This window comes from Leuciscus leuciscus (genome assembly GCF_965113295.1).
Source record: "Leuciscus leuciscus genome assembly, chromosome: 1".
NCBI lineage: Eukaryota > Metazoa > Chordata > Actinopteri > Cypriniformes > Leuciscidae > Leuciscus > Leuciscus leuciscus.
In genome coordinates, this window is record NC_138725.1 from 38,919,127 (window position 1) to 38,944,206 (window position 25,080).

General features: G+C 39.1%; 3 protein-coding genes and 1 long non-coding RNA gene across 7 annotated transcripts in view; 1 reads left to right on the forward strand and 3 right to left on the reverse strand.

The window, feature by feature from the left end:
* The window catches only part of LOC309507668 (NAD(P)(+)--arginine ADP-ribosyltransferase 2-like), a 246,493-nt gene that overhangs the window by 11,096 nt on the left and 210,317 nt on the right, over positions 1 to 25,080 (reverse strand). The window lies entirely within an intron of this gene.
* Positions 1,440 to 3,901, reverse strand: LOC309507428 (uncharacterized protein). Its single transcript, XM_082181603.1, has 2 exons — positions 3,427 to 3,901; positions 1,440 to 3,381 (listed from the first exon to the last, which is right to left on the reverse strand). Exons 1-2 carry the CDS (start codon positions 3,466 to 3,468, stop codon positions 1,993 to 1,995), a joined length of 1,431 nt encoding a protein of 476 aa, XP_082037729.1. The 5' UTR covers positions 3,469 to 3,901; the 3' UTR covers positions 1,440 to 1,992.
* LOC309507776 (T-cell ecto-ADP-ribosyltransferase 2-like) overlaps positions 7,915 to 25,080 on the reverse strand; it is a 169,009-nt gene continuing 151,843 nt past the window's right edge. Inside the window, exons 1-3 of one of the 4 annotated variants that reach the window (XM_082182158.1) lie at positions 23,738 to 24,689; positions 23,570 to 23,657; positions 7,915 to 8,790 (exon numbers count right to left, since the gene is read on the reverse strand). In XM_082182158.1, coding sequence (XP_082038284.1) covers positions 8,056 to 8,790; positions 23,570 to 23,620 — 786 coding nt within the window. In that variant the 5' untranslated portion in view covers positions 23,621 to 23,657; positions 23,738 to 24,689 and the 3' untranslated portion in view covers positions 7,915 to 8,055. Of the gene's footprint in view, positions 8,791 to 8,866; positions 9,160 to 23,569; positions 23,658 to 23,737; positions 24,690 to 25,080 lie in introns of those variants that run through there. The other 3 variants (XM_082182157.1, XM_082182159.1, XM_082182156.1) reach the window with 3 other exon arrangements.
* LOC309508135 lies at positions 17,279 to 17,925 on the forward strand. Its single transcript, XR_014209408.1, has 3 exons — positions 17,279 to 17,529; positions 17,718 to 17,782; positions 17,875 to 17,925. It is a non-coding gene; the product is annotated as an uncharacterized lncRNA (long non-coding RNA).

Consider the following 25,080-nt stretch of genomic DNA (forward strand, 5'->3'; position numbering starts at 1 on the left):
GGGATTGGCCATGGGTCTGTTACAGACAGTTGCATCAGCTCTGGAAACCAAATCTGGGTTCGCCAGAGAGGAGCTACTAAGAGAAATGCGCTTTTCGTATTCCTGATCCGTTCGATGACCTGAGGGAGCATCGAGACCGGAGGAAACGCATAGAGAGGAAGGTTGGGCCAATCGTGGGCCAACGCATCCCTGCTCTTTGAAAAGAAGATTGGGCAGTGACAGTTGTCTTCTGAGGCGAAAAGATCTACTTCTGCCTTCCCGAAGACCTCCCAAAGCAGGAGAACTGTCTGAGGGTGGAGAGACCATTCCTCTGGGGGAACTCTGCCCCGAGAGAGCATGTCTGCTCCTATGTTCATCGTGCCTGGCACGTGAGCTGCCCTGAGCGAGCGCAGGTTGGTGTGAGCCCATAGCAGGAGCTGAGAGGCTATGGCAAACAGGTTGCGGGACCTGAGGCCGCCCTGGCGATTTATGTAAGAGACCACCGACATATTGTCCGTCCGGACCAACACGTGGTGACCAGCCAGGTATGGGAGGAAGGCTTTCAGGGCTAGAAAAACTGCTCTCATTTCGAGGCAGTTGATGTGTAGGCGTTTCTCCGAGCTCGACCAGAGGCCGGAGGTAGGCCTGCCCTCGTACAGAGCTCCCCAACCCAGGTTGGAAGCGTCTGTTGAAATCATCCTCCTCTCTGAAACCACCCCCATGCTTACGCCCTGCTGGTACCAGCTGGCGTCTTTCCAAGGGGCCAGGGCTTGAACACAGCGCTGGTCCACCTTGATAACCAAGTGGCCTGAGTGCCAGGCGTGGGGTGGCACCAGAGGTGCTAGCCACAGCTGAAGAGGACGCATACGCAGTAGGCCTAGTTGGAGTACTGATGATGCAGAGGCCATCAGGCCAAGGATCCTCTGAAACGTTCTGAGGGGTACATGAGAGCCCTCTAAGAACGATGCCGCGAGCTGCTGAATCGTTAAAGCACGGGCCGGTGTGGGCCATGCTTTCATAAGTACGGAGTCGAGAACTGTTCCCAGGAACGTGATGCGTTGGCTGGGCAACAGAATACTCTTGGAAAAATTGACCCTGAGCCCCAGACATTCCAAATGGCTGAGGAGCCAGGCTCTGTGAGTATGTGACTCCGCCTCTGACTGAGTCAGTATGAGCCAGTCGTCGAGGTAGTTCAGGATGCGCATGCCCCGCTGTCTCAGGGGGGAGAGAGCTGCATCCATGCACTTCGTGAAAGTGCGAGGTGCCAGTGCCAGTCCAAATGGTAGAACTGTGTACTGGTATGTCTGCCCCTCGAAGGCGAATCTCAAGAATGGGCTGTGGTGGGGGTTCACTTGAATGTGAAAGTAAGCGTCTTTCAGATCTACTGAGAAAAACCAGTCGCCTGGGCGAATTTGCGCCAGGATATGTCTGGTCGTGAGCATTCTGAACGATGTCTGAGATCTAAAATGGGTCTCAGGCCGCCGTCTTTCTTTGGAACAAGAAAGTAACGGCTGTAAAAACCTGACTCGCTCTGAGAAGGGGGGATCTTCTCGATGGCCCCTTTTGCCAGCAGACCTAACACTTCGGTGCGGAGGACATGACTCAATGTGCTCCTTACCGTGGTTTGTATAACCGCGCGAAAACGCGGTGGTCTGCGGGCGAACTGAAGCGAGTAACCGCGCTTTATGATGTTCATCACCCAATCTGAGATTCCGGGGATAGCTTGCCAAGCTAGAGCCCGCAGAGCCAGAGGCATTATCATATCTGGAACGCCCAGTATCGGGGGCTCGAACTGACATGTATGTAGGTGAGAAATTTTGCTCGATTTGTGCTTTTTGTGGGTCGCTGTTAAAACAGCGTTTGTGTGCAGGGGTGCGTGACAGGTGACGGGCCCATGTACTGCATTTAAAACTGCTCCAACCGCCTGAACTGAAGAGGAGGCTGAGAGTAGCACTCGAGCGACTTTTGGGGCTGGTCCGGCCGCGGCGGGACAATGACCCCTCTTTATGCCGGTTAGGACGGCTTCTTGGGCTCGTGATCGAGCGTGAGCTTAGGCCGCGGGCCCTGGCGCTTCGGGAACGGGAACCGTTTAGCAGGCTTCGGGTGCTGGCTGGTCTCAGCCGCTGGGCGGGGCTGGAGGACCTGTGAAACCACCCTCTCAGGTCGCGGCGTGCTCTTGGGGCGCCGTTGGACCGAGCTAGAGCGTTTGGGCAGAAAGTGCTTCATAGTGCTGGAAGCTTTCTGAGCCTCGGTGAAGCGTTCTGCGAAGCCGCTGACAGACGGGCCGAAGAGACCGGATGGTGTAACTGGAGAGTCGAGGAAGGCGGTCTTGTCTGCGTCCCTGATCTCAGTTAAATTTAGCCACAGGTGGCGCTCTAAAACCACCAGGCTGGCCATGTTGCGGCCCAGGGCTTGAGCAGTGGTCTTAGTGGCCCGCAGCGCCAAATCCGTTGCACTTCTGAGGTCCTTAAAGGTGTCTGGGTCAGGGCCTGACTCATCCATGGAGCGGAGGAGCTTAGCCTGGAAGACTTGAAGGGTCGCCATGGCGTGAAGTACAGAGGCGGCTTGACCAGCGGCAGTATAAGCGCGGCTGGCGATGGCCGATGTGGTCCTGCACGGCTTAGATGGGTGCACAGTCTTAGACCTCCAACTACCTGCAGTGGGAGGGCATAAGTGTGCGGCGACCGCTTCCTCTAGTGGAGGGAGAGACACATAACCTTTTTCTTCAGCGCCGTCAACAGTGGAGAGCGTTGAAGAAGCAGATGAGCGCGATCGCGCTGAAAAGGGCGCGCGCCAGCTCTTAGTGAGCTCCTCGTGGATCTCAGGCAGAAAGGGGGCGGCGCGCTGACGAGGGGCCTGATGGCGCCCCGGCAGGAACCATTCGTCGAGGCGGCTTCTGGGAGGCTCAGCTGGAGAAACCCAGTCGAGTCCCAGCTCGTTGACAGCGCGAGACATGACGCGGAAGAGTTCGGCGTCGATGTTCGCTCGAGTGTCAGAAGGATCCAACTGAGAGGGGGGGACGGGGTCCGCGGAGCCCGACCAATCCTCGCTCTCAGATGCCGCCACGGAAACTGCGTCATCCATTCCCTCAGCAGATCCGCCAAAAGAGACGAGTCCCGCCGCATCAGACGAGGGGCGTTGGTCGCTCCGAGAAAACAGAACTGGAGAGGAGGGCGTGGGCGAAGCACGTGGAGAAAGGCCCGGCGTGCATTCGCTAAACTCACTGCATTCAGGACGCCTCTGCTCGCGTCGCTTCTTCCTACGGGGCTCGCGGGGCGCCGAAGACGGAAGATGGGCGGGATCACTCACCGACGAAGCGAGGGCGAGTCTCGAGCGGAGAGTAGAAACAGGCATCCCGTAGCAGAAAAGGCAGCCGCCTTTAGTGAGCGCTGACTCGGCGTGCTCAGGGCCGAGACAGGCAGCACACTGTGTGTGTCTGTCAGACACATGCAGGGGAACCCCGCAGGATTGACAGAGAGAGAGAGGCATTTGAAACAACGCCTGTGCGCTGTGAAAACAGCGATTTTGCTCTTTTAGAGATAGAAGAGAGAAAAAAAGGATACTCGTCGGATGCCACAGGGAAACGCTCAGCTGGCAGATGCCGAGATGCGAAGCTGTTCCGCTGGAAGGCCTTTCAGACGACGAGCGGCTTCTATCCGGAGAAGATCAGCGACGAGGTGAGTCGAGCTGAAGGAGATTAAATCTGTCAAATGGCGGATTTTATCTGTATTTATATTCAAAGGTCACGTGTAGTTTCGCGCGCTTGACTTTGGCAGTGTGCCAAGCGCCCTGATTGGTTCGCGCGCCTCTGCCTATCTGCCATTGGTTCGTGCAGTTGCCCACAGCACAGCCTATCAGCATGCTCGCGCTAGCCTGATGCTCTCGCCTGTGCTGCAGCAATGCGTTTTAAAATAAAGGCTTCAATATTCTCGAGAAAAGGAGTTTTCCCACAGCGTTTGCAACGCAGTACGAGAGAACGTTCTCGTAAGGGAACTCAATTTTAAGTCCATTAGACTACAAAATAATGCAATCTTTGTTAAAAAGCTTTTATTCTTTCATTAAATGTTTTACTATTTTTTACTAGATGTTAATGTTATACTAACCACTGTTGCCTTTGGCTTGCTCAGTTGGGGATATTTTGGGGATATGTAATTTAATTTTATCAATCAATAAATTCCACTAGAAACAAACCTTGTTGTATTATTTTAATTTAATACTGTGAAGCTGCTTTGATACAATCTGTATTGTGAAAAGCGCTATACAAATATACTTGACTTGACTTGACTTGACTAGATGGTGCCAATTTCTCAGGTTAGGCCTATAAAGCAAATACTTGCTTTATTCTGCTTCTGCATAGTAAATTGTACGTACGGTGGCCGAGAAGGGTCACAACACAAACAAACACCACAACAACTACATATTCAGAAAACACCTCCAAATTTAGAAAACACATACAAACGCCACAACAACATATTCAGAAAACACATACAAACACCACAACAACTAAATATTCAGAAAACACATACAAATTCAGAAAACACATACAAACGCCACAACAACTACATATTCAGAAAACACATACAAACACCACAACAACTAAATATTCAGAAAACACATACAAATTCAGAAAACACATACAAACGCCACAACAACTAGAAACAGGCCCGGCTCCACGGGGGGGCCAGGGTGGGCCTGGCCCACCCAATCAGAAGCTTGGCCCACCTTGGCCCCACACCACATAACAGCCAATCACAAAATTGTTCAATCTTCAATATTCAATCGCTGCTCTCACGCCACACCATGTTCTTATGCAGTGAAAAACACATCACGGAGCAGAGAGGACACTGACAACGCGCTGACAGACAGACCAGCTTACTTTTAATATGAAACAAAGTCTCAACTTTCAAATTTGGTCATTTTCTTTACGCAATTTAAAAAATAAATACCATTTTGTGGCTCTTTAATGTGTCTGACAGATCGCTGTAGAGCCTCAGTTAAAGCTGCTGGTGAACCGATCATCTCTTCCTTCTAGTTAATTTTTAGCATCAAATAAACATAAATGAACATAAGAAGGAATGTTGTTTTAACCGCGTAAAGACGTCAGTACACTCCGTTATTCAAGTTCAAATCCTTACTAATACTAATAGACGTTAATCTACTAATTCTCCTGACTGATTTGTCGGACGCAGATGGTGGATTATTGGTCAGATCGCCTGTCAATCAAACTCCCTGCGAAGTTTGAATCTTCAGGATGACTTGTAATCGAGAGTTACCACACTCTAGCCTAATAAAACACAACATGCACAGATTTCTTGTTCCGAAAGGAAAACCTTGTGTTTTTAGCTCATGAAAAAGCAATAACACATTAACTGGACATGGGTGAGTTTGTAACAGAATTCTCTAAAATGAGTAGAAAGCTAATGTTGTAAATTATAGTGATGTAAGTAGATCTTTTTCAAGACCTGCCCCGGTTTCCTCAAATCTAAAGTTACTAAACTGATACAAGATCTGTTTAAAAAAAACCAAGATGGTTAAAAAAAAAAGAAAAGATTCTAAATATACATAAGAATGTAAAAATAAAAGTGTAAAAAATTACAATGGCCAAAAATCTGTACTGTTATACTACATTAACAGACGTGATAATAATTCTTAAGAAAAACAGCATTTCAGATAAAATTAACATTTTTAGTTTGTAACAGTTTTCTAAAATGAGCAAAAAGCTGATGTTGTAAATGGTATACCGTAGTGATGTAAATAGTTATTTTAAAAGACCTGTCCCTTTTTATCAAATCTAAAGTTACTTGATACAGGATCTGTTAAGGGGTAAAAAATAAAAATAATAATATTACAAACGCAAAAAGAGAGAATGTAAAAATAAACCTGTGAAACATTTTTATCTCTCTATATATAGAGTTACTAATAGTTGCAAAATATATTTTACAAAAAGAAAAAAAAATACACCCGGCCCACCTGGAACATCACTTGGCCCACCTTTCATCTCATATCTGGAGCCGGGCCTGTTCAGAAAACAACTTCGTCGATTTCACATCACGTACGCTGCAAATATTCACAGCACGAGCAAATAGGGAAACGAACTGCAAACTGCAAAGACACAACGGAAATGTTTCCAGGGGGGCCATAATCAGTGACGGCTACAAGAGGTAAGTGTTTCTCTCTTTTATTATGACAGACTTGTCGATGTGCTCTGATACCGAAGTGGTTTTGTGTGTTTTCAACATAGTAAGTTATTGTCCCCATAACGTATTAGTCCACGCAGATAATTGTTAAACGTTCTGCCAACGTTGTTAGCTGGAAACTAGCTGGCTTGCTCGCTTCTGGTCACTAAATAGATGCATTACCGGCGTTTGTACATTGTTGTCTTGATATCTGAACTATTTATTTATTTTTCAGATTGAAATTTTCTGTCCGTTTTGTGCTGCAAACCACTTCGGTATCAGAGCACATCGACAAGTCTGTCATAATAAAAGAGAAACACCAGAGAATGTCTAATAAGGCCGTAGACGGGCTCTGGAAACACTTACCTCTTGTAGCCGTCACTGATTATGGCCCCCCTGGAAACATTTCCGTTGTGTCTTTGCAGTTCGTTTCCCTATTTGCTCGTGCTGTGAATATTTGCAGCGTACGTGATGTGAAATCGACAAAGTTGTTTTCTGAATTATGTAGTTGTTGTGGCGTTTGTATGTGTTTTCTGAATATGTAGTTGTTGTGGCGTTTGTATTAGTTTTCTGAATATGTAGTTGTTGTGGCGTTTGTATTAGTTTTCTGAATTTGGAGGTGTTTTCTGAATATGTAGTTGTTGTGGTGTTTGTTTGTGTTGTGACCCTTCTCGGCCACCGTAGGAATTGAGTAATTTACATGTGTGAATTGGATAGATTATGCAGCTATAATTGTATGCATGTGTTGGTATGGATGTCAGAGTGTGGTTTGTATGTGTGTAATTATAAAAAGAATTGTGTGTTTGTGTGTGTAATATTTGAGAGCGAACAACTACTGCAAATCTGTGTGAACCAGTGGAGCTTTGCTGGCATCTAATGGGGAAAATCTGGTATTGCGCCAAAACAAAATCTTTTTTTCTAGGAGCTTTAGAGGTCAACATGTTTCATAAAATATAAATTTTATGTAAAATAATATTCCTAAGTTATTTTCATAACTTAAACTTCTATAACTTTTTTTCTTTCATTTTTTATAAAAAATTTAAAAAATATCTTCAACAATATTCTTCCAAGGGTCTTCTTTAAAATGAGAGCAGACTTAAGTCTGTACTCACAATCTTCAAACTTTCATGACAGTTTTTGACACAGACATTGTTGTCCTCTATAAGGCCCTCAGAGTAACTGTTTTAAATTGACGCACAAGGGTTTATTCAATAAAGCTTTTCCACACAATTAAAGTTCATATAAGAAGACTTTAAACAAATGGACATTTTGTTAAACTAATTGAATTAATCAAAGGTTTCAATTATTTTATTTGATCCATTGAATTGGGATGTATGAGATGAAACTATAACCCTGGGGCTTGTACCATGATGGTAGTTGATCAAACTCAGGTCTATGGTATGAGTTGACAAAACCAAACCAATCCAATCAGGCTTTGATGTTAGCCATGGAGCATTAGTTACAATGTTATATATTATATAAAGAATATAAATATTATATATTATTGTTATATATATATATATATATATATATATATATATATATATATATATATATATATACTGTATATAAAGAAATCATAAAAAAGCTGCATTGCACTCAGAAGGTTATTTAGCAGTCAATATGCTATCGCTGAAAGCTTGTTAGATAGAAAGCTCTAAAATTGTTCAGTAATATGATGCAAAAAGATATAGATATAAATATAAATTAAGAAATGAGATGCATATAAAATCAGTCTGATGCCACTGAATTGGGTCACTTAAAATAACTTTATTTCATTTTGTTGAAATTAAACAAATTGGGTTTTCTAACACATAATTATTGAACTAAACCAAGAGGAAAGAATGTTGGAGATGATGTACATGATTATATCATAAATTCAGTAATTTCAGTATGATTCTCAGTACTTTGTTTTGGTTATTTTCTTGAATAGAGCACAGTTCAGGTCACTTCTTATTCCAGAGCTTTTCAACTCAAACACAGTCTCACACGAGAGATCTTTCTGATCTCTTCTTGTCTTGACAGCAGTGACTTTAAACTTCTCATATGGAGGAATCAGCACCTCTTTCTCACGAGGAAGCTTAGAATATTTTGTCACATCAGCGCCTTCACAAGTGTAGATTTCAAAACAAGATTTATTTCCAAAACGTAGTGCTACTTTACGATCAAGAGAGGAGGATGCAAATGAGCCGAAACGAATCTCTTTGTTCTGATTCTTATAAACAAATGTATCCTTGCTACCACGATATGTTAACATGCATTTATTTGGTGTTTTCTTCAGAATCTGTATCGCATCTGTTAACAGAAAGTGAAGTGAATACCATTTGTATGTCTTGTGTTGCCTCTGTTTTTTATCACGACGAGTGGCAGAATTGAATTCATCAAATACAAGAGCATCACTGTACACATAAATGGCGATTTCATGAGTCTTATTCAAACCTTTCTTTTGGATCTTGACAGTCTTTTCCGCTTTTTCCCAAGCCGTTTTAAAAATATTCAAGTTATTGAGGTCATTCTTTAGAAGTTCTGTCTCCACCCATTTTGCCATTTTATCTCTACAGCCCTTATATTGATCATCAACAGAATCCAGTGCCATATCCAATGATATCTTTCCTTCAACAGCAGCTCTGTGATCCTGCAGAAACATGAATCATAATGATCATATCATCAGTATTCATGTCTGTAATATTCATACTAGAACACAAGCTTACCTGTCCTAGAGCAGCTAAAATGAGAAGAAGAGCTTCAATGATCAGCAGCATCTTGATTCAGTCAAATCCCTCTGATGTTCTAGTAGATCTAGTGAAGAACAGATGATGAAAGACATCCAGAAACACAACAGCGGCTCACAAATACTGAATCTATCTGACATGAAATATAATGGAAAGGAATATGTACACAGATCTGCACAATAAAACTGTTCACCATCTTTAATAGAATATGGTTTTAAATTCAAAGTTTTTTTTATTTTTTTACATAATCACTTGAATCTGATTATTATTAGCCTATAGACTGATGGAAGTGCTATATTAACCTTTTACTTTAACCCTAAACTTACCTGACAATTCTGTTGTCTCTTTTGTCAGATTCTGTTTTTTTTTTTTTTTTCAGGAGTTCAGCAATGATGAGAGGAGAAGATCAGAAAAGTCAGTCTCTCACAGTCAGAAGACAATAACTCTTCAGACAAAAAGAGATGAGGAGGGTGCCTTATTTATATTGTTGATGATGTGTGTTTATAGCGTGACTGATGCATCTAGGTCATCTAAATGATTTAGATCTTCTGATTATCACTTGTGAAGATCTGGTCTATATGTGGGTGGTTCTTCAACTACGGGCACTTTTGGCCTTGTGAACTTGAGGTAAAAAAAAGTGTTCAAATCAAAATTGTCACAGTCTAACAGTTAAATATAACTAGTCTAGTTTAATGATCCATAAGAGAACGCACTTACATTATAAGACAAATTGGTGTTTTTTGACATATTTTCCGATCCGCACTGAACAAATGTCATTTCCATCACATGTAAATATTTGATTATTATTTAAAATTATTATGATATACATAATTTCTTAACAGTGTAAGAGCACTTTCACACATAGTTTTACCAATTTATACCTATATTGCAATTACCATAGATTTGTGGATTAAGTAAATTAATTGTCATGAGGCCCAAACACAAAGCTTACATCCACCACAACCTGAAATATAATATTGCATTGGTTAGATACATTTCAGAAAAATAACTACTTGTGTTATTACATTAAGTGGAACATTATCCCATAAACTATGCAGACATTTTTAATGAGTGATTCGAATTTTGTACATATTTTCTAAAAAGTTATGAGGTGGTGGAAATGACTGGGTGTTGTGGAAATGACAATGAATGGACGTCCATGTAGAATAACAGAAAACATTTATTTGAAACCCATTTAACAAATCATTATCCATTAGTCTGTTTGGTTCCATAACCAGATGAACAGTTACAGTCTTACTGTAAACAACTTTAACCACAAATAGTCACAAAAAAATGTAAGTTACGCATAAATTGTAATTGTAACATTCTAATTGTAATAAAACTTTATTAAAAAGATAAGTTATTATCTAATAATAATAAAATATTCATATGCAGCCACTCAATCTATGAATTGCACCTTGTAAGCATAAATGTCATTTCCACCTCACCTTTGTCATTTCCACCCAAGAAGGTAATGTGGTGGAAATGACGGTGGTGGAAATGACAATCCTACAGTATTTTGTAAAAAAATCCAAGCTAGTATTACAGATTAGCTATGAATTGGTAGTTAGCATTGCATGCATGCAAAATACATCTATTTGTGTTAAAAAATCAATGTATTTACAAACTCATTTATTGTTACACCATGTTTGGAAAGGACATACAATAAAAATATTTTCATTTCAAGCAACATTTACCTTGAGTTTTCTTCTCCAAGTTGCTGAATAAATTTAAAATCTCCTCCATGTCAGACATGTGCTGTGATGTCATTGTTCATCTCCATAGAAACTATCCAAACAATCTTTCAAAAAAACTTTTTAAAGGGACATTACAGTGTTGTGGTGGAAATTACGGCAATACTGTGGGACAACTACATTTTGTATATAAAATCACATTAATAGTTGTCTGACCTTAAATACCTCAATTATGTTTTGATTCTTTTACTGATACTTTATTCAGTCATATAAAAAAAAAAAAGATAAATATTTTTTTTACACTTCTTTTTCATTATTGAAGATCAGAAGTCTGGGTGTGGGACAAGCACAAAACAGCAATATTTGCATGTATAATGATGTTTAAAAAGGTAAAAAATCATCGTAGACTACCGGTAAAAAGTTCCTTAAGTACTTTCATTGTAAATTTAACTATGAAAGTGTTCATTTTTCAAAATTAAATGTTTTTTATAAAATATGATCAAAGGACATGAAAGTGCCCGTAGTCTAAGAATTGCCCATGTATGGTTTTACACTGGTCAAACTTGTCGAAGATGTTTTTCAACCTGATCTCTTCAGAATGTGTAATAATGGTACATGATGGTGAATTTGCCTGAAATAGTTAATGAAAACATACCATCCATCCCTAATCCAAATCCTAGACCTATCCCTGAGTGTGGGTTGAGGTAAAGGGATGAGGCGAGGACTCAAGATGGGCTTTTTATTAATAATAACATGAAACAAAACAAAACAAACAAAAACTACCCCATGGGAGAAAACATGAGCAGCAGCTTGACTGGGCAACTCAAGACTGGAACATTTGATGACAAACTGGTACAGTATAAACACAAGGGATGTGTCCGAAATTGCCCCCTATACCCCTAAAAGGGATACTTCACCTCTGGAAAGATGAATGTGTATTTAAAATGGGTCATTTGTGTAGAAGAAATGTGAAATTATTTTTGAATTTGGAGCTGTCTAGACTGTATTTTTGGCTTATGTGGATGAAAGACAACAACTCCCAGAATGCACTTGCTTCGCTGCCCTAGGAGGCCACTCCCAAGCCACGCCTACCGGTAAGAGAGCGCACAGTTAAACAACAAGGCTAGGCTACTAGTGAGGCTCCATGAAGAGTCTGCCCGGGATTTCACGATCGCCCAAAATGTCTGGGATTCGGCTTTTGCGTTCTACAGTCGCCATTCATTATGTTTACTGTGGCGAGCAGGACGAGGCTAAGGGGCGCGGGAGAACGGCGCGAGGCCGGTGGCTTGATTACCGATGAGCAGGACGCGCTCCAGTCAAAGTCTGTGAGACGCACAAGTCTCGTATCTCTCACGGAGGAGCGGGATTTTTTTTAGCAATGTTCAAACGCACATCAACCGATCACTTGTTTAGCGTTCATGTAAACACTACATTCAGATAAACCAATCGGAATGAATTCAGTTAGATTGAAACAAAAGGTGTGCATGTAAATAATGAATGGCGACTGCAGAAAGCAAAAGCCGAATCCCGGACATTTTGGACGATCTCGACGGCCGGACATGTCCGGGAAAAAGAGGATGGTAACCCCTACTACTCAGCTTTCTCCTAATACTCAGCTTTCTCCACAGAACAAGAGCCTGCTAGCTTAGCTTCCAAAGAAAGACGGCGGACACTGTGTACATTCTGTGAGTGAGATCCCACCCTCTATGGGCGGGTTGAAAATATGTGGAACAGACCCTCCTACTGGCTGTAGTCTTTAGCCTCTGGACAAAAAATCCTCAGATGACGCAAAATGAAGTTTTTTGCGTCATCGGAGGATTTTTTCCAGACAAAAAATACATAAATCTCTCCTCTCAGGGGGATATGAGGGAGGAAAGCACGGTAATTCGAAAATACTACAGGTTTTCTACTAATACAAAGCTTAATGCTAAATCCTGAAGTATCCCTTTAAATAGGGCACTATTTGAAGGGACAGTCATTTGTTGTGGTGTGGTGTCCCCAACCATGGACGTTATCAAGTGCACTCATTCAGTCCCCAATGTTTCCTTTAGTGAGGAAGTTTGACTCTTGGCTTTTCATGTGAGTTTGTGGTCTTTGTAACAGTGTTTACCAAAACACATAATTTTTTGCAAAGTAAACCACAAACAAAGATGATCTGGTGATAGAGTTTTCAGCATAATTAGTAGGGATGGCTGACGCGAAACTGACGTTCCGAAGCTTTTCGAGATCCCGAAGCGCAGATGTTTCGAAACACTGATCCGAAGCGTGATTCAAAACACCCATGTCACGTGACTACAGCTAAATGAAGCTTCGGGTGTTTCACAAGTGTTTCGACAGGTGGCATGGTCCGCCGAATCAGCGTTTGATTGACAGAGTCGGGAACAGACCACACAATCACATATCTGTATAAAAGTGAAGAAGTCAACGCATCTTGACCTCGTGGGTTTTTGTGAGAGGAGTTTGATTTTGAGATAGCGGATTTTTGGTGATATAGTGACATTTATAGTGCGATTTATTTAGTTATATTTAGGCTTACATTTAAATTTACACATTGACTGATAGGCTACCCAGATAGCAACATTGTTTCGGCCCGGATCCGGCCCACATCTGGCACTTGTGGAATGCGGATCTGGCCCACATGCAGCGTGGAATGACGGCCCTTGGGTGGCCCACTCCTGTTTGCCAGATCTGGGCCACAAGCAGGCCATAGCAATGCCACATCTCAGCCAAGAGCAAAGAAATAAACCAGAACTGGACCTTATCTGAGCCACAAAATCTGTGTATATTAAATATGGAGTCATCTCAGCCTTAATAAGCCTGTTAACAAGCAGAATCACTGAAGGAAAGAAGAGAACAGAAAAAGAGACGAGCAGAAACACAAGAACTACAACTGACTTCAGACACAGTCTAAGATGAAATCAACTGAAGAGAAAAGAAGACATTAAATCTGTGAAGATCTCAGCAGAGGAGGATTAAACAACTCCACAAACAGCATTACCAGCTTCACTTATTACTAACCAGACTGACTTTATTTCTGTCAGACGTCTACAAAAGTATTATTGAGAATTAATGGGTTTAACTCTAATGTGTTTCATTTAAAGTCACCATAAGAGTGATTAGTGTTTCCATTAGTTGGGCTCTTGACTCTTAATATATCTTATATCTCTTTTGGCTGCTGTGACAGTGTGTTTGTTGAACATTTGCAGTAGCAAAGAAAGCTTAAGTGAAACGAGATCAGTGATGATGGTTACCTGTTGATGATTTTATAATCATCATGAAATAACCTTTTTCACTGATGTCTTTGGAATGTAACAATTGTGTTGATCCATTAATAATGTCACATCACAAACCTTGTGTTTCTGCAGCATGAAATTCAACAATATAATATCAATAAGTTAGAAGACTTTATCAAACATGAGCACGAAAAAGTCAGTTTAATATGATGCACACAGACATCAACAATCAGCGTATGAATCTCAACAATGGTGACAATCAAAAGTACTTTGCTGCAATGCATGCTGGGTACCAGCATAGTAAAAAACTCCCAGCATGCATTGCAACATGAATAAATTATGCAGCTGAATTGTCCTATAATTTTGTTTGATTCTAAATATTTGCTTTTATTTTTTGCTGTTGTTTTTGTTGTGAATTAGTAGCTTTTCAGTGATGTGAATTATTATTTTTATCTAAATATTTGTGATTGTCACCATTGTTGAGATTCATACGCTGATTGTTGATATCTGTGTGTGTCAGCATAAGTTAAATTTTTTATCTCATGTTTGTGAAAAGCTTTAAACTGACAGTTATAATATTGCTGAATCTCATGCTGCAGAAACACAGGATTTGTGATGTGAAAATATTAATGGATCAACACAATTGTTAGATTCCAAAGACATCAGTGAAAGGTTATTTCATGATGATTATAAAATCATCAACAGGTAACCATCATCACCTGATCTCATTTCACTTTAGCTTTCTTTGCTGCTGTAAATGTGTTTGACAAACACACTGTCACAGCGGCCAAAAAAGACAAGAGTTAAAATATACTAAGAGTTAAGAGCCCAACTAATGGAAACACTAATCACTCTTATGGTGACTTCAAATGAAACAGAGTTAAACCTCTGTTAATTCTCAATAAAACTTCTGTAGACGTCTGACAGAAATAAAGTCAGTCTGTTTAGTAATAAGTGAAGCTGGTAATGCTGTTTGTGGAGTTGTTTAATCCTCCTCTGCTGAGATCTTCACAGATTTAATGTCTTCTTTTCTCTTCAGTCGATTTCATCCAAGACTGTGGCTGAAGTCAGTTATAGTTCTTGTGTTTCTGCTCGTCTCTTTTTCTGTTCTCTTCTTTTCTTCAGTGATTCTGCTTGTTAACAGGCTTATTAAGGCTGAGATTACTCCATATTTAATATACACAGATTTTGTGGCTCAGATAAGGTCCAGTTCTGGTTTATTTCTTTGCTCTTGGCTGAGATGTGGCATTGCTATGGCCTGCTTGTGGCCCAGATCTGGCCAACAGGAGTGGGCCACCCAAGGGCCGTCATTCCACGCTGCATGTGGGCCAGATCCGCATTCCACAAGTGCCAGATGTGGGCCGGATCCGGGCCGAAACAATGTTGCTATCTGGGTACAGACAGACAGAGTAGCCTACATATAGTGACACATTAATAGATGCATAGACAGAAAGATAGATAGATAGATAGATAGATAGATAGATAGATAGATAGATAGATAGATAGATAGATAGATAGATAGATAGATAGATAGATAGATAGATAGATAGATAGGCTAAGTCCTTCCACAGCAGATAAATTAATATTTTTGAATAAACATCTTTAAAAAAAGTGAGACATTGTGGCTTGATTTCTTTTATTAATATTAATTTGTCATGACCAAAATAACATTATGCACTATGAGGAGCCTACAGGTTACAAGCTTCACATAGGCTATTAGAAAAATAATTTATTTTTTATTTTTTAATGGCTCATTGTCAAGGTTGTTTCCATAGACAGTATAAGAAGTGGACAGAGCCATCTCATTGGAACTCAATTGAGACAAGTGAAGCCCGTTTTTAGCGATTTTTTTAGCACTTCCGTTCCTGACGCGCAGACTCAAACTAAGCTTGATGACGTGAGCAACCTGTCTGACAGATGTAAATCTTCTAGTAGCTGTGCGTGCAAACTTCCAACGTTAATCTTGCAGAGACGGCGAGCTTGAGCAAAGAGTTCTCTGGCGTGAGTGAGCAGGAGTAAGTAGTCTGATTAATTATTTTGACAGTATAATATATCTATGGGCTTCTCCCTTGACGTCCCCCCGATTGCCCGTGAGCTTCTCCTCCTGTCTGTACGGTAATCTCTCTACTGTGCGACAGAGAGTCGAGTGGTTATGACGCAATCGTTAGCCTATTTTTACAAAAACTGTTTCTACAGGGCCATAATGTAACATAGAAGGTAATGGAGCCCATTATACATTGTCGTGTTTCTTTAGAAATAAATAATGGACAAATGGAGTCTTTAAACGCCTCAGATGTAAAGTTATTCGCTGTCAAAGTGACGCCAAAATTAATGGGAGTCAATGGAATGCTAACGCAAGTGAAGTTCTGCTACAAGATGGCGGCACGCGGCCGGCTTCAACTTCCGGTCGATGGATTACCCGCCTGGTTGTTTCAGATCAACACCTGCAAGTGACCACTAGGTGTCACCGTTGAGATGGGTGTCGGATTGTTTCGAAGCCTCCACACAATATGGCACATTTGCTTCAACTGTTTCATTGTTTCACAAAGCCTCGATCTGCCCACCACTAATAATTAGAAGGAGAATAATTCACAAATTTGACCCCTGACCAAAAGTGCTTATTAATAGATTATATTCACCACCAACTGCATTTTTATTTTTAAGGACATTGTAGGATTTTTTTGTTGTTGTTGTTGTTGTTGTTGTTTTTACACACATGCACACTGTTAGACTTTTCTGTAATTTCTACAGTTATTTACTTTAAATCCCCCAGTATTATACTGCTATTTCTCTTTACAGTAAATAACTGTGATTCCAATTGCATCATGGGAATTTTCTGTGACGTCTAACACCACATACAGAGACTTACTGTATTTTTTAAATTTGCTGTATACTACTGTATTTGACGTAACTGCCTCTCTGGCTGGCACCATTCCACCGTGCTTTTTATTTCCTAATTTTTGCCTTACACCACGTGTCTACAACGCTATAATAGCCAGAGGCTGTCTATATTGGACACATTGAAGCGACCGGACCTTTAAATGCAAACCTGTTTATCCCTTGTAAGAACTAGTGCGAGCGCTTGGACTCGTATCGGACTACGTCTGAAATATAACGGCCGCGGCGCATCACTATACTGTCTGGGATTTGTCGTGTCGCGTCAGACAGACATCCAGTGTAGGTAATGGGGTCTGTCTTTTGTTGGATCGCGACGTTCGTGTCTGGCCCGGGGAAGAGACGGAATTCACTTCACCGAGAGAGAGAGATCAGCAAGCAAGGTAAAAAAAAACAAAAAAAAAAAACATTCTGTACATGTTGACAGGATTGTGCCCAGTTTAACGTATGTTATAACGTTAACGTTAGCCTAACGTTACTCGTCGTCAACATGGCGGTAACGAACTTTACCATGGTAAACTGAGCTAACGTTTCATTTTACACACTTTGTTAGATTATTGAATTGTCGAGTTAAAATATGCCAACGAGCAACGCGTTTACATTAACAATAAATGTGAATAAACTAATGTGAAATTCTGTTTATATCTTAATGTTGGCCTACTGATGAGAACCTTTATAGTTTTAGCATTAGTTTGCAAACTATACCATATTATAGTTTTTTTTTTTTTTTATGGAATTTAATATTTACTTCCATTTTTGTGTTTAAAGGCAACTGCAACAAAGCGCCAATTCGCGCCAGTGACTTAGCAAGATTCCAGAGGTAGGCCAGCCCATTTGTGATATATTTTGAGAAGTTTGCTGAAATGATTAGCATACACTATGTGAAAATTGCTTTTGAGCCACTGGTGCAGACTAGGTAGCTAACAATATCTTATAAAATCTCTATAAAAATGGCTAACTTTATATCAAATAAGTGACCTTTGCATTATGTCTAACTTTATTACACAGCAAATGAACCAATCAGAAGATGGACCATTGTCTTTGTTCAGTCTCACCAGATTAAATGTATCCAGGTAAGCACTGCAGTAAAACTCTCACTAAGACCAAATCTAGCATTCTAAACAACTTAAGTTTATATTTTTGCATTATTTTTATATTTTATTAGCCAGCGACTCTACCATTGCAGTTCCACCTGACTAGGAAGGTCCTAATATCAGCGCACAGGTGGGTTAACTACTGTAGGAAGGAGAACGATCATCACACAGTGATTTCTTGCATGTATCTTACTGTGTATTTGTCTCAAACAGGAACCCCTCCACTGCAGACAAGCTGAAATGGGCTAAAATCATCTATTTCAGTCGTTCAACTTCTTTCTATGCATCTCAGCATTTTTGGACAGAATTTAGGATTTGTAAGTATTAAAATTTAATCTGGCATAATTTAATTTAGTTCTTTTGTATGCTATTTATTGACAAAAGCTGTTTACAAATATATATTCTTAAGTTTTTATTTGTAAATGTAAATGTAAATGTAAGTTTTTGTGAAAATAATAATAAAAAATAACAAAAAAGGAGGTTAAAAATAATGTGACACTAATTCTCTCTCTCTCTCTCTCTCTCTCTCTCTCTCTCTCTCTCTCTCTCTCTCATATAGTTTTGGAACCGGGATCTCCTCTGAAGGACTGAGTACATTTGTGTTTGTGGGCACGCATGCAGACCAGGGAACACTCTGATGTTGTCAATCAAGTTCTGAACAGGAACCAATCTTTGGAGAAGTTCATTTATTCACAAAGGTGGACAAAAACATTGTGTTGGCTTTTTAAAGATTATTTTGATGATGACTTTTACTCCTATGCTGTAGAAAAGATGGAGTAGACAGTCAGACATTGATAATAATAATAAATGTTTCTTGAGCATCAAAGAGACTTCTTTCAAAAACATTACGCCACTTAAATACTTCTTTTGGCCACCAGTGTACATGAATCCAACACATTTTTGGAAATAAGTGAAATTATTTTTAAGGTGGGGTTATGTGTCTTGTATTGTGAAAAGAACTGTGTTTTGTCCTGTTTTGGACATTTCCTTTTTGAATGCTTAAAAATGTATTTATATTCTGCAGTTTTATGAATGTAATGGTTGATATTTCATTATAATACTTGTATAAGCTAAACAACCAATGACTCTACATTCATTTAGTCAAATGCTAATGTTTTGTTTATGATTTTATGTATGTTTTCAAAAATGTTTGCAGTGAAGGACAGCACATAATGTGTTAATTTAACACGTTTACACATCTTTGTGCTAACCTCTCTGACATATTTACTTTGTCAAAATCATTAACACAATGAATGAGTTAAAATTAACACAAAAAATGTTGTCTCTAAACTTACCCATTAATGTGTAAAAATTTCACACATCATTTCCAGCATTGGCATGTTTATTTTGTGATATATATGAAATGTTTTAAATAAAAAAATGGTATTTTGTGATAACTTTGTCTAATTGGTTTGTATTAAAGTAGTACTTATGTAGGATAAAAATAAAATTAATCATATATCAAAATTATCAAATCTAATTTATATTTAGTACAAATAAAAATAATTACAGTAGTGTACTGATTAGCTTAGTTTTTACAGTAATGCACTGTACTGATTAGCTTCGTTTTTACAGTAATGCACTGTATTACACAAAACTGAAATACGGTTTGGTACTGTAACTCTTAATTACAGTAACTTACTGGCAACAGTGTTGCCAGTAAGTTACTGTAAAAAACCCTTGAAAAGTCTAACAGTGCATATCAAGAATCAGCATGACTCTCAACAATGGTGACATGCTTCATTCATGCTGGTTTTATACTAAGGTGCTTCAACATGCATTGTCGTATGAAGCTTGTCACGATAATGTTTTTTCAAAAATTCAGAATGTCTGATCTGTGGCAAGAAAATATTGTTGTTGAATATAATCTATTAATAACAAAAAAGCACTTTTGGTCAGAGATACGATTAGTGAATTATGATGCTGCAAACTATATCACCAGGGGCCTATACCATGAAGCCGGATTAGGTGGCTAGACCGATATGTTTCAGTTTAGTTTGCGCCAACCCAGGGTTTTAGGCACCATGAAAGTGGTTTGGCTTTTAGCGGTGTTCATTGCCATATAACAGACTTTTGTTATAAGAACGTTCTCCAAATATTCAGTGTTGGTTCTGGGAACGTGAAAAATGTCCAGTTTTCTTGACGTTAGAGGAACGTGTTTTAAAAGTATAATGTTCCTCAAACTTTCTTTCAACTTAATTTTGATTTAAAATTCAACATTATAGGAACGTTGATTTCTAACAGTCCAAGAACATAAAAATATCCAGTTTTCTTAATGCTACTAGAATGTTATTTAAAGGTTAGTGTGATGTTCCTGAAACATAATTTCAATCATCTTTCGAAAGAGTAATAAGAACACAAACTACAACTTTATTCAGACACAGCCTTAGATAAACTGAAGATAAAAGACATTAACTCTCTGAAGATCTGATTAAACAACTCCACAAACAGCATTACCAGCTTCACTTATTACTAACCAGACTGACTTTATTTCTGTCACACGTCTACAGAAGTTCTTATTGAGAATTAACAGAGGTTTAGATGTTGATGTCTTATTGAAAATGTTTCATTTGAGGTTACCATCATGGAGATCAGTGTGTGCTTTAGTTGGGCTCTTGACCCTTGACTTTCATTAGGTATGTGCTTTATCAGCAATTGCAGGTGTTCATGGAGAACATTTCTGCGTTGATAAAGTAGATCAACTTGTCTGCTTTAGTAACAGGCAAAGGACTGCAGTTAAACAATTGCATTCATTGTAATTTGAATTGATTGATTCACTTTTGGTACTTAAAAGTAATAAGAGAAGAAGGTAATGAACTCCACTGATGTGATAAAAATCATTTGTAACTGAAGAAATTTGTGTGAGATTGTCCAAAACTTTTGAAAAGTTAAAAATGACACATATAAATACGCTTTAGAACCAATAGATAAAGCTATAAAATGACTATATGTGAGGTTAAATGTTACATTTTCTCTACCTTTATCAAATGTATAAACTAACTTCACAACTTTTACTTGCACTGATATAGCAAGACTTTTTATTTTAGTTGTCCTCTTTCATAGACAGCTATTTTCTTCTTGCTGTGATTTTTCAATCTCGTAACATTCTGTAGTGAATCGCGCTGCTGATGTCACACCTAAACTCAGGATCAAAGCCTGAGTTGACAGAGAAAGTTGATGATCAGCATCACGGTACCAACAAAGCCTGGTTGGATTGGTTTGGTTTTGTCAACTCAAAACTAATCCTGTAACCCTGAGTTTGTTTGTTCATCATAGTACAGACCCCTGATCATCTTTGTTGCAAAAATTACAAACTCACATAAAAAGCCAAGAGCCAAACTGACCAACTAAAAGAAACACCGATCACCATAATGGTAACCACTTTTTTTTTTATAAAACATCAACATCTAAACCTCTGTTATTTCTCAAAAAGACCTTCTGCTGAGATCTTGAGAGATGTATGGTCTTCTTTTATTTCCAGTTGATTTAGTTGTTGTGTTTCATTTTCTGAGAGTGCAAACATGATGTTGAACCAGCATCACATTGTAACATTGATTCAATTCCATCATCATTGATTTTGGATGAAATTTAAAAATAAAAATTCAACATTAATTGCAGGTGCAAAAGTGATGTTGATTCAATGCAGTTTACATTGACACAGTATCATTGATTTAACATTGTTTCGATGGTTGCTTGCTATCTGGGACCCTAATCAAACACATCTGAACCAGCTAATCAATATGTCTTCAGGATTACTAGAGAGATACAGGCATGATAGTTTATCAGGGTTGGAGCTAAACTCTGCAAGACAGTGGCCCTCCAGGACCGAGTTTGGAGACCCCTGCACTAAACAGAACAAAGAAAAAATGTATCACAAAAATCACAAGTCATGTGCTCAAACAAAACAAGTTACGAACACGCAGCCAATAAGAACACTCATAAGCCGAAACCAAACTAGACTGAAGTGACAGGATCCGAACACCCCACTCCGCACACTAAACAACTCATTGGACAGAAGAACGCACGGCCCGAGTGAGCTCGAAACCGCACGCTCACCAAGACAAGACAATAGCAGAGTTCTGTCACCAAAACCAAGAATAAACAGGAGTGACAGAACCCTGAAACGGAGTAAAAAAAAAACTAAAAAAAAATACGAAAGTTATAAATATATGCATTATACTCAACTCATATGAAGTTCTTCCTGTCCTCTGTAACCAATCAATGAACTCAATCTGAGATACCATAAAAGTGATAAATATTAGTAAGGTGTATCGTTACAATGCTTCACAGACAAAAGTGGTGATGAAAACATTGTTTTTCTCTCTCTGCAGTTTGAACATCTGAGTTAAAACTTGTAAAGACTGATTTTCATTCAGAATTAATCAATCTATTAAATGTTATAATTAAATTGAAGCAACTAGAATTTGAAATGCAATGAATGATAATTCACAGTTTGGCCCAGTCTTATTTCTCTGATTTATTTTAATAATAAACATCTCTCATGGAATCAGCACTTTTCAGGAAGGCTTCAAGAAATATTTTATTAGTCACAAGGAACATTTCCAAAACCTTCTTCTACTTTAGAGTTGTGGTGGGACAACAAAGTAAATTTTTCACATTCAGAAATATATTTGAGTCACTGTAAGATCAATATAGAGATAAAATAATCATGAAGCATCAAGCTCATCTGATAATGCAACACTTTTAAAGACCTGTGGTTTCATGCAAGACAAACTCTGAGTTTCTCTCTGCTTAAGATGAGTCATAATCTTGCATACATTTCACAATCTGATTTACAAAAAAAAAATTTGAGTGAACTTAATTAAATAGAGGAAAACTTCCCACCCTTTTTAAGTATAAGAAGAATAGATTGAGTCGAATCAAACAAATAGCCTAATATTTTTTGAAAGAAATTTAATCTCTCAGTTATTTACTTAAAATCTTTTTCATTTTCAACATAATTTTTGACTGAATGTAAAGGGATGAACACAGGTTTTAGCAGCTATTGCTCATTTCATAAAGCGTCATGGTGTTAGTAAAGCCAAACACAACAAAACCACAAGAGTCACTCTTCTGCACAATGAAAACCACAAACACTCCAACATCACTAAAAAAAAAATATATATATATATCAATTTTTTGATAGCAAAAACACTTTAGCATATTGAAAATATTGCTGCATTGCACTCATTCAGTCAGTATGATATTGCAGACAGTTAGACAGAAAGCACTACAAATGTTCAGTAATCTGATGCTAAAAGATGCAAGTAAATGCATTAAGAAATGTGGGGTTTCACAAAGGACAAACTCGTTCCTGTCATGTCAGTACCAGCATAAAACAGTGTTAACACCAGATATGATCAAGGAAATGTGCATCATTCAGGTCATTCATATTTTGGGCAAAACTAAATAATTTGTAAATCAGTAGATGCATCTTAGAGCAAGTTGAATTGGACTTTGGCAATGTTTTTATATGTGCGTTGAAAAAAAGAGGAAGTGAAAGAGGAGAATATGGACGCAGTCATTGCTTGGGGAAAATAGACCAATTTTGCAAATGGAGCTTGAGGTAAAGAGTTTTAGGGCCATGTCACATTGATCAGTACGCCATTTCATGTTGCATTTTCATTGGCTAGTCAGAAGACGTAGGTCGTAGCAGCAAACACACTGTGAGATGATCATGCTAAATCTCTGACACTGTCAGTAAATGATCACAGACTATCTTTGGTCGCAAGACTGTGACAACGGCCGTCTTTGAACCAAGCTTACCTGTCCTAGAGCAGCTAAAATGAGAAGAAGAGCTTCAATGATCAGCAGCATCTTGATTCAGTCAAATCCCTCTGATGATCTAGTAGATCTAGTGAAGAACAGATGATGAAAGACAACAGCGTTTCACTAAATTCATTACTCCAATGGCAAAATGTCCCCTAAAATTACCTGAGAATATAGTGGTTTATTCTTCTTCTCTTTTTTTGGGAGCTCAATGAGAGGAGAGGAGAAGATCAGAAAAGTCAGTCCCTCACAGCCAGACGACAACGACTCTTCAAACCAAGAGATGAGGAAAGTGGCTTTTTTATATCACTGAAAATGTCTGTGCTTGAGCACTGGAACATATAGAAACTGTGCAACAGTTCATCTGAATAGTTTAACTCTCCATAATGCAACACCTGTGAAAGTCTGGTGTATTTGTGGTTTACAAAGGACAAACTCGTTCCTGTCATATCAGTGCCAGCAGAAAGCAGGGTTGACATCAGATTATGATCATGGAAATGTGCATCATTCAGGTCATTCATATTAAGCACAAAACTAAATAATGGTTTTTTAATAATTACAGAGACAAACACATGACATGCTCCCCTGTTTTGAATCATTTAGAATAATAATAGTTTTGAATGTTCATAATAGTGCTGAATAATAACAGAAACAGGGTAAACTGCCTTGATATAGGCTGTTCAGCTTTAAAAATGCACTTCCCATAATGCTTTGGAGAGAGTTAGAGCTGTGAGGAACAGGGCAGAGAACTAAGAATGTGATTCAATATGTGCGCTGCAGAAACAATTGAATCCCTGTTTAATACTGCTCACAACTTCAGCAAACAGTTAGTTTTATTTTAATTCAAGTTGTCAATCGTCATAATTGCATGCTAAGAAGAAAAGACACGACACCTCCTGTAGGTTTTGATAGTGTGATAACAAAACTTTTGTGGGGTTTTTTTTTTTTGTGGCAATGACACATACAATGGGGTTTTTGTGAGAAGGGTGTTGAAGCTTTGTCAGAGTTAAAGTGAAAAATGGTATGTGATTCAGTTTAAATATGCAGAAAGGTGTTTCTTAATGTGTTATCTGTAAGGAATGAATAATGACTTTTGCATTATAAAACAATAGTTAATTTTTTTGTCTATAGTTGATGGTACTGTAGTCAGAAGTGCACTTAAAGTTAAATAGCAACACATTTTGTATTAATGGAAAGTGTATACTTGATCAATTTCAGCATTTCAATCAAAGTCAGCATTTCTGACTCTGTGAAAGTTACAGTTAAACAAAGTCTGTTAACTTGATTCAGTGAAATCCCTCAGATGCTCTAGATCTAGCGAAGAACAGATGCTGCACGGTGACTCAGTGGGTAGCACTGTCGACTCACAGCAAGACGGTCCCGGTTCAAGTCCTGGCTCCACCCATTCTGTGTGGAGTTTGCAGGTTCTCCCATGTGTCAGCATGGATTTCCCCCACACACAGTACAAAGACATTCAGGTTGGGTGCATTGGATATGACAAATTGACA

Bases quoted from the DNA above. Each gene is read 5' to 3' on its own strand.
- LOC309507428 (XM_082181603.1), bottom strand. From the start codon at position 3,468: ATGCCTCTCTCTCTCTGTCAATCCTGCGGGGTTCCCCTGCAT. The intron at 3,382-3,426 runs GTGTCTGACAGA...CTCGGCCCTGAG, and splicing joins CCTGCGGGGTTCCCCTGCAT to CACGCCGAGTCAGCGCTCAC.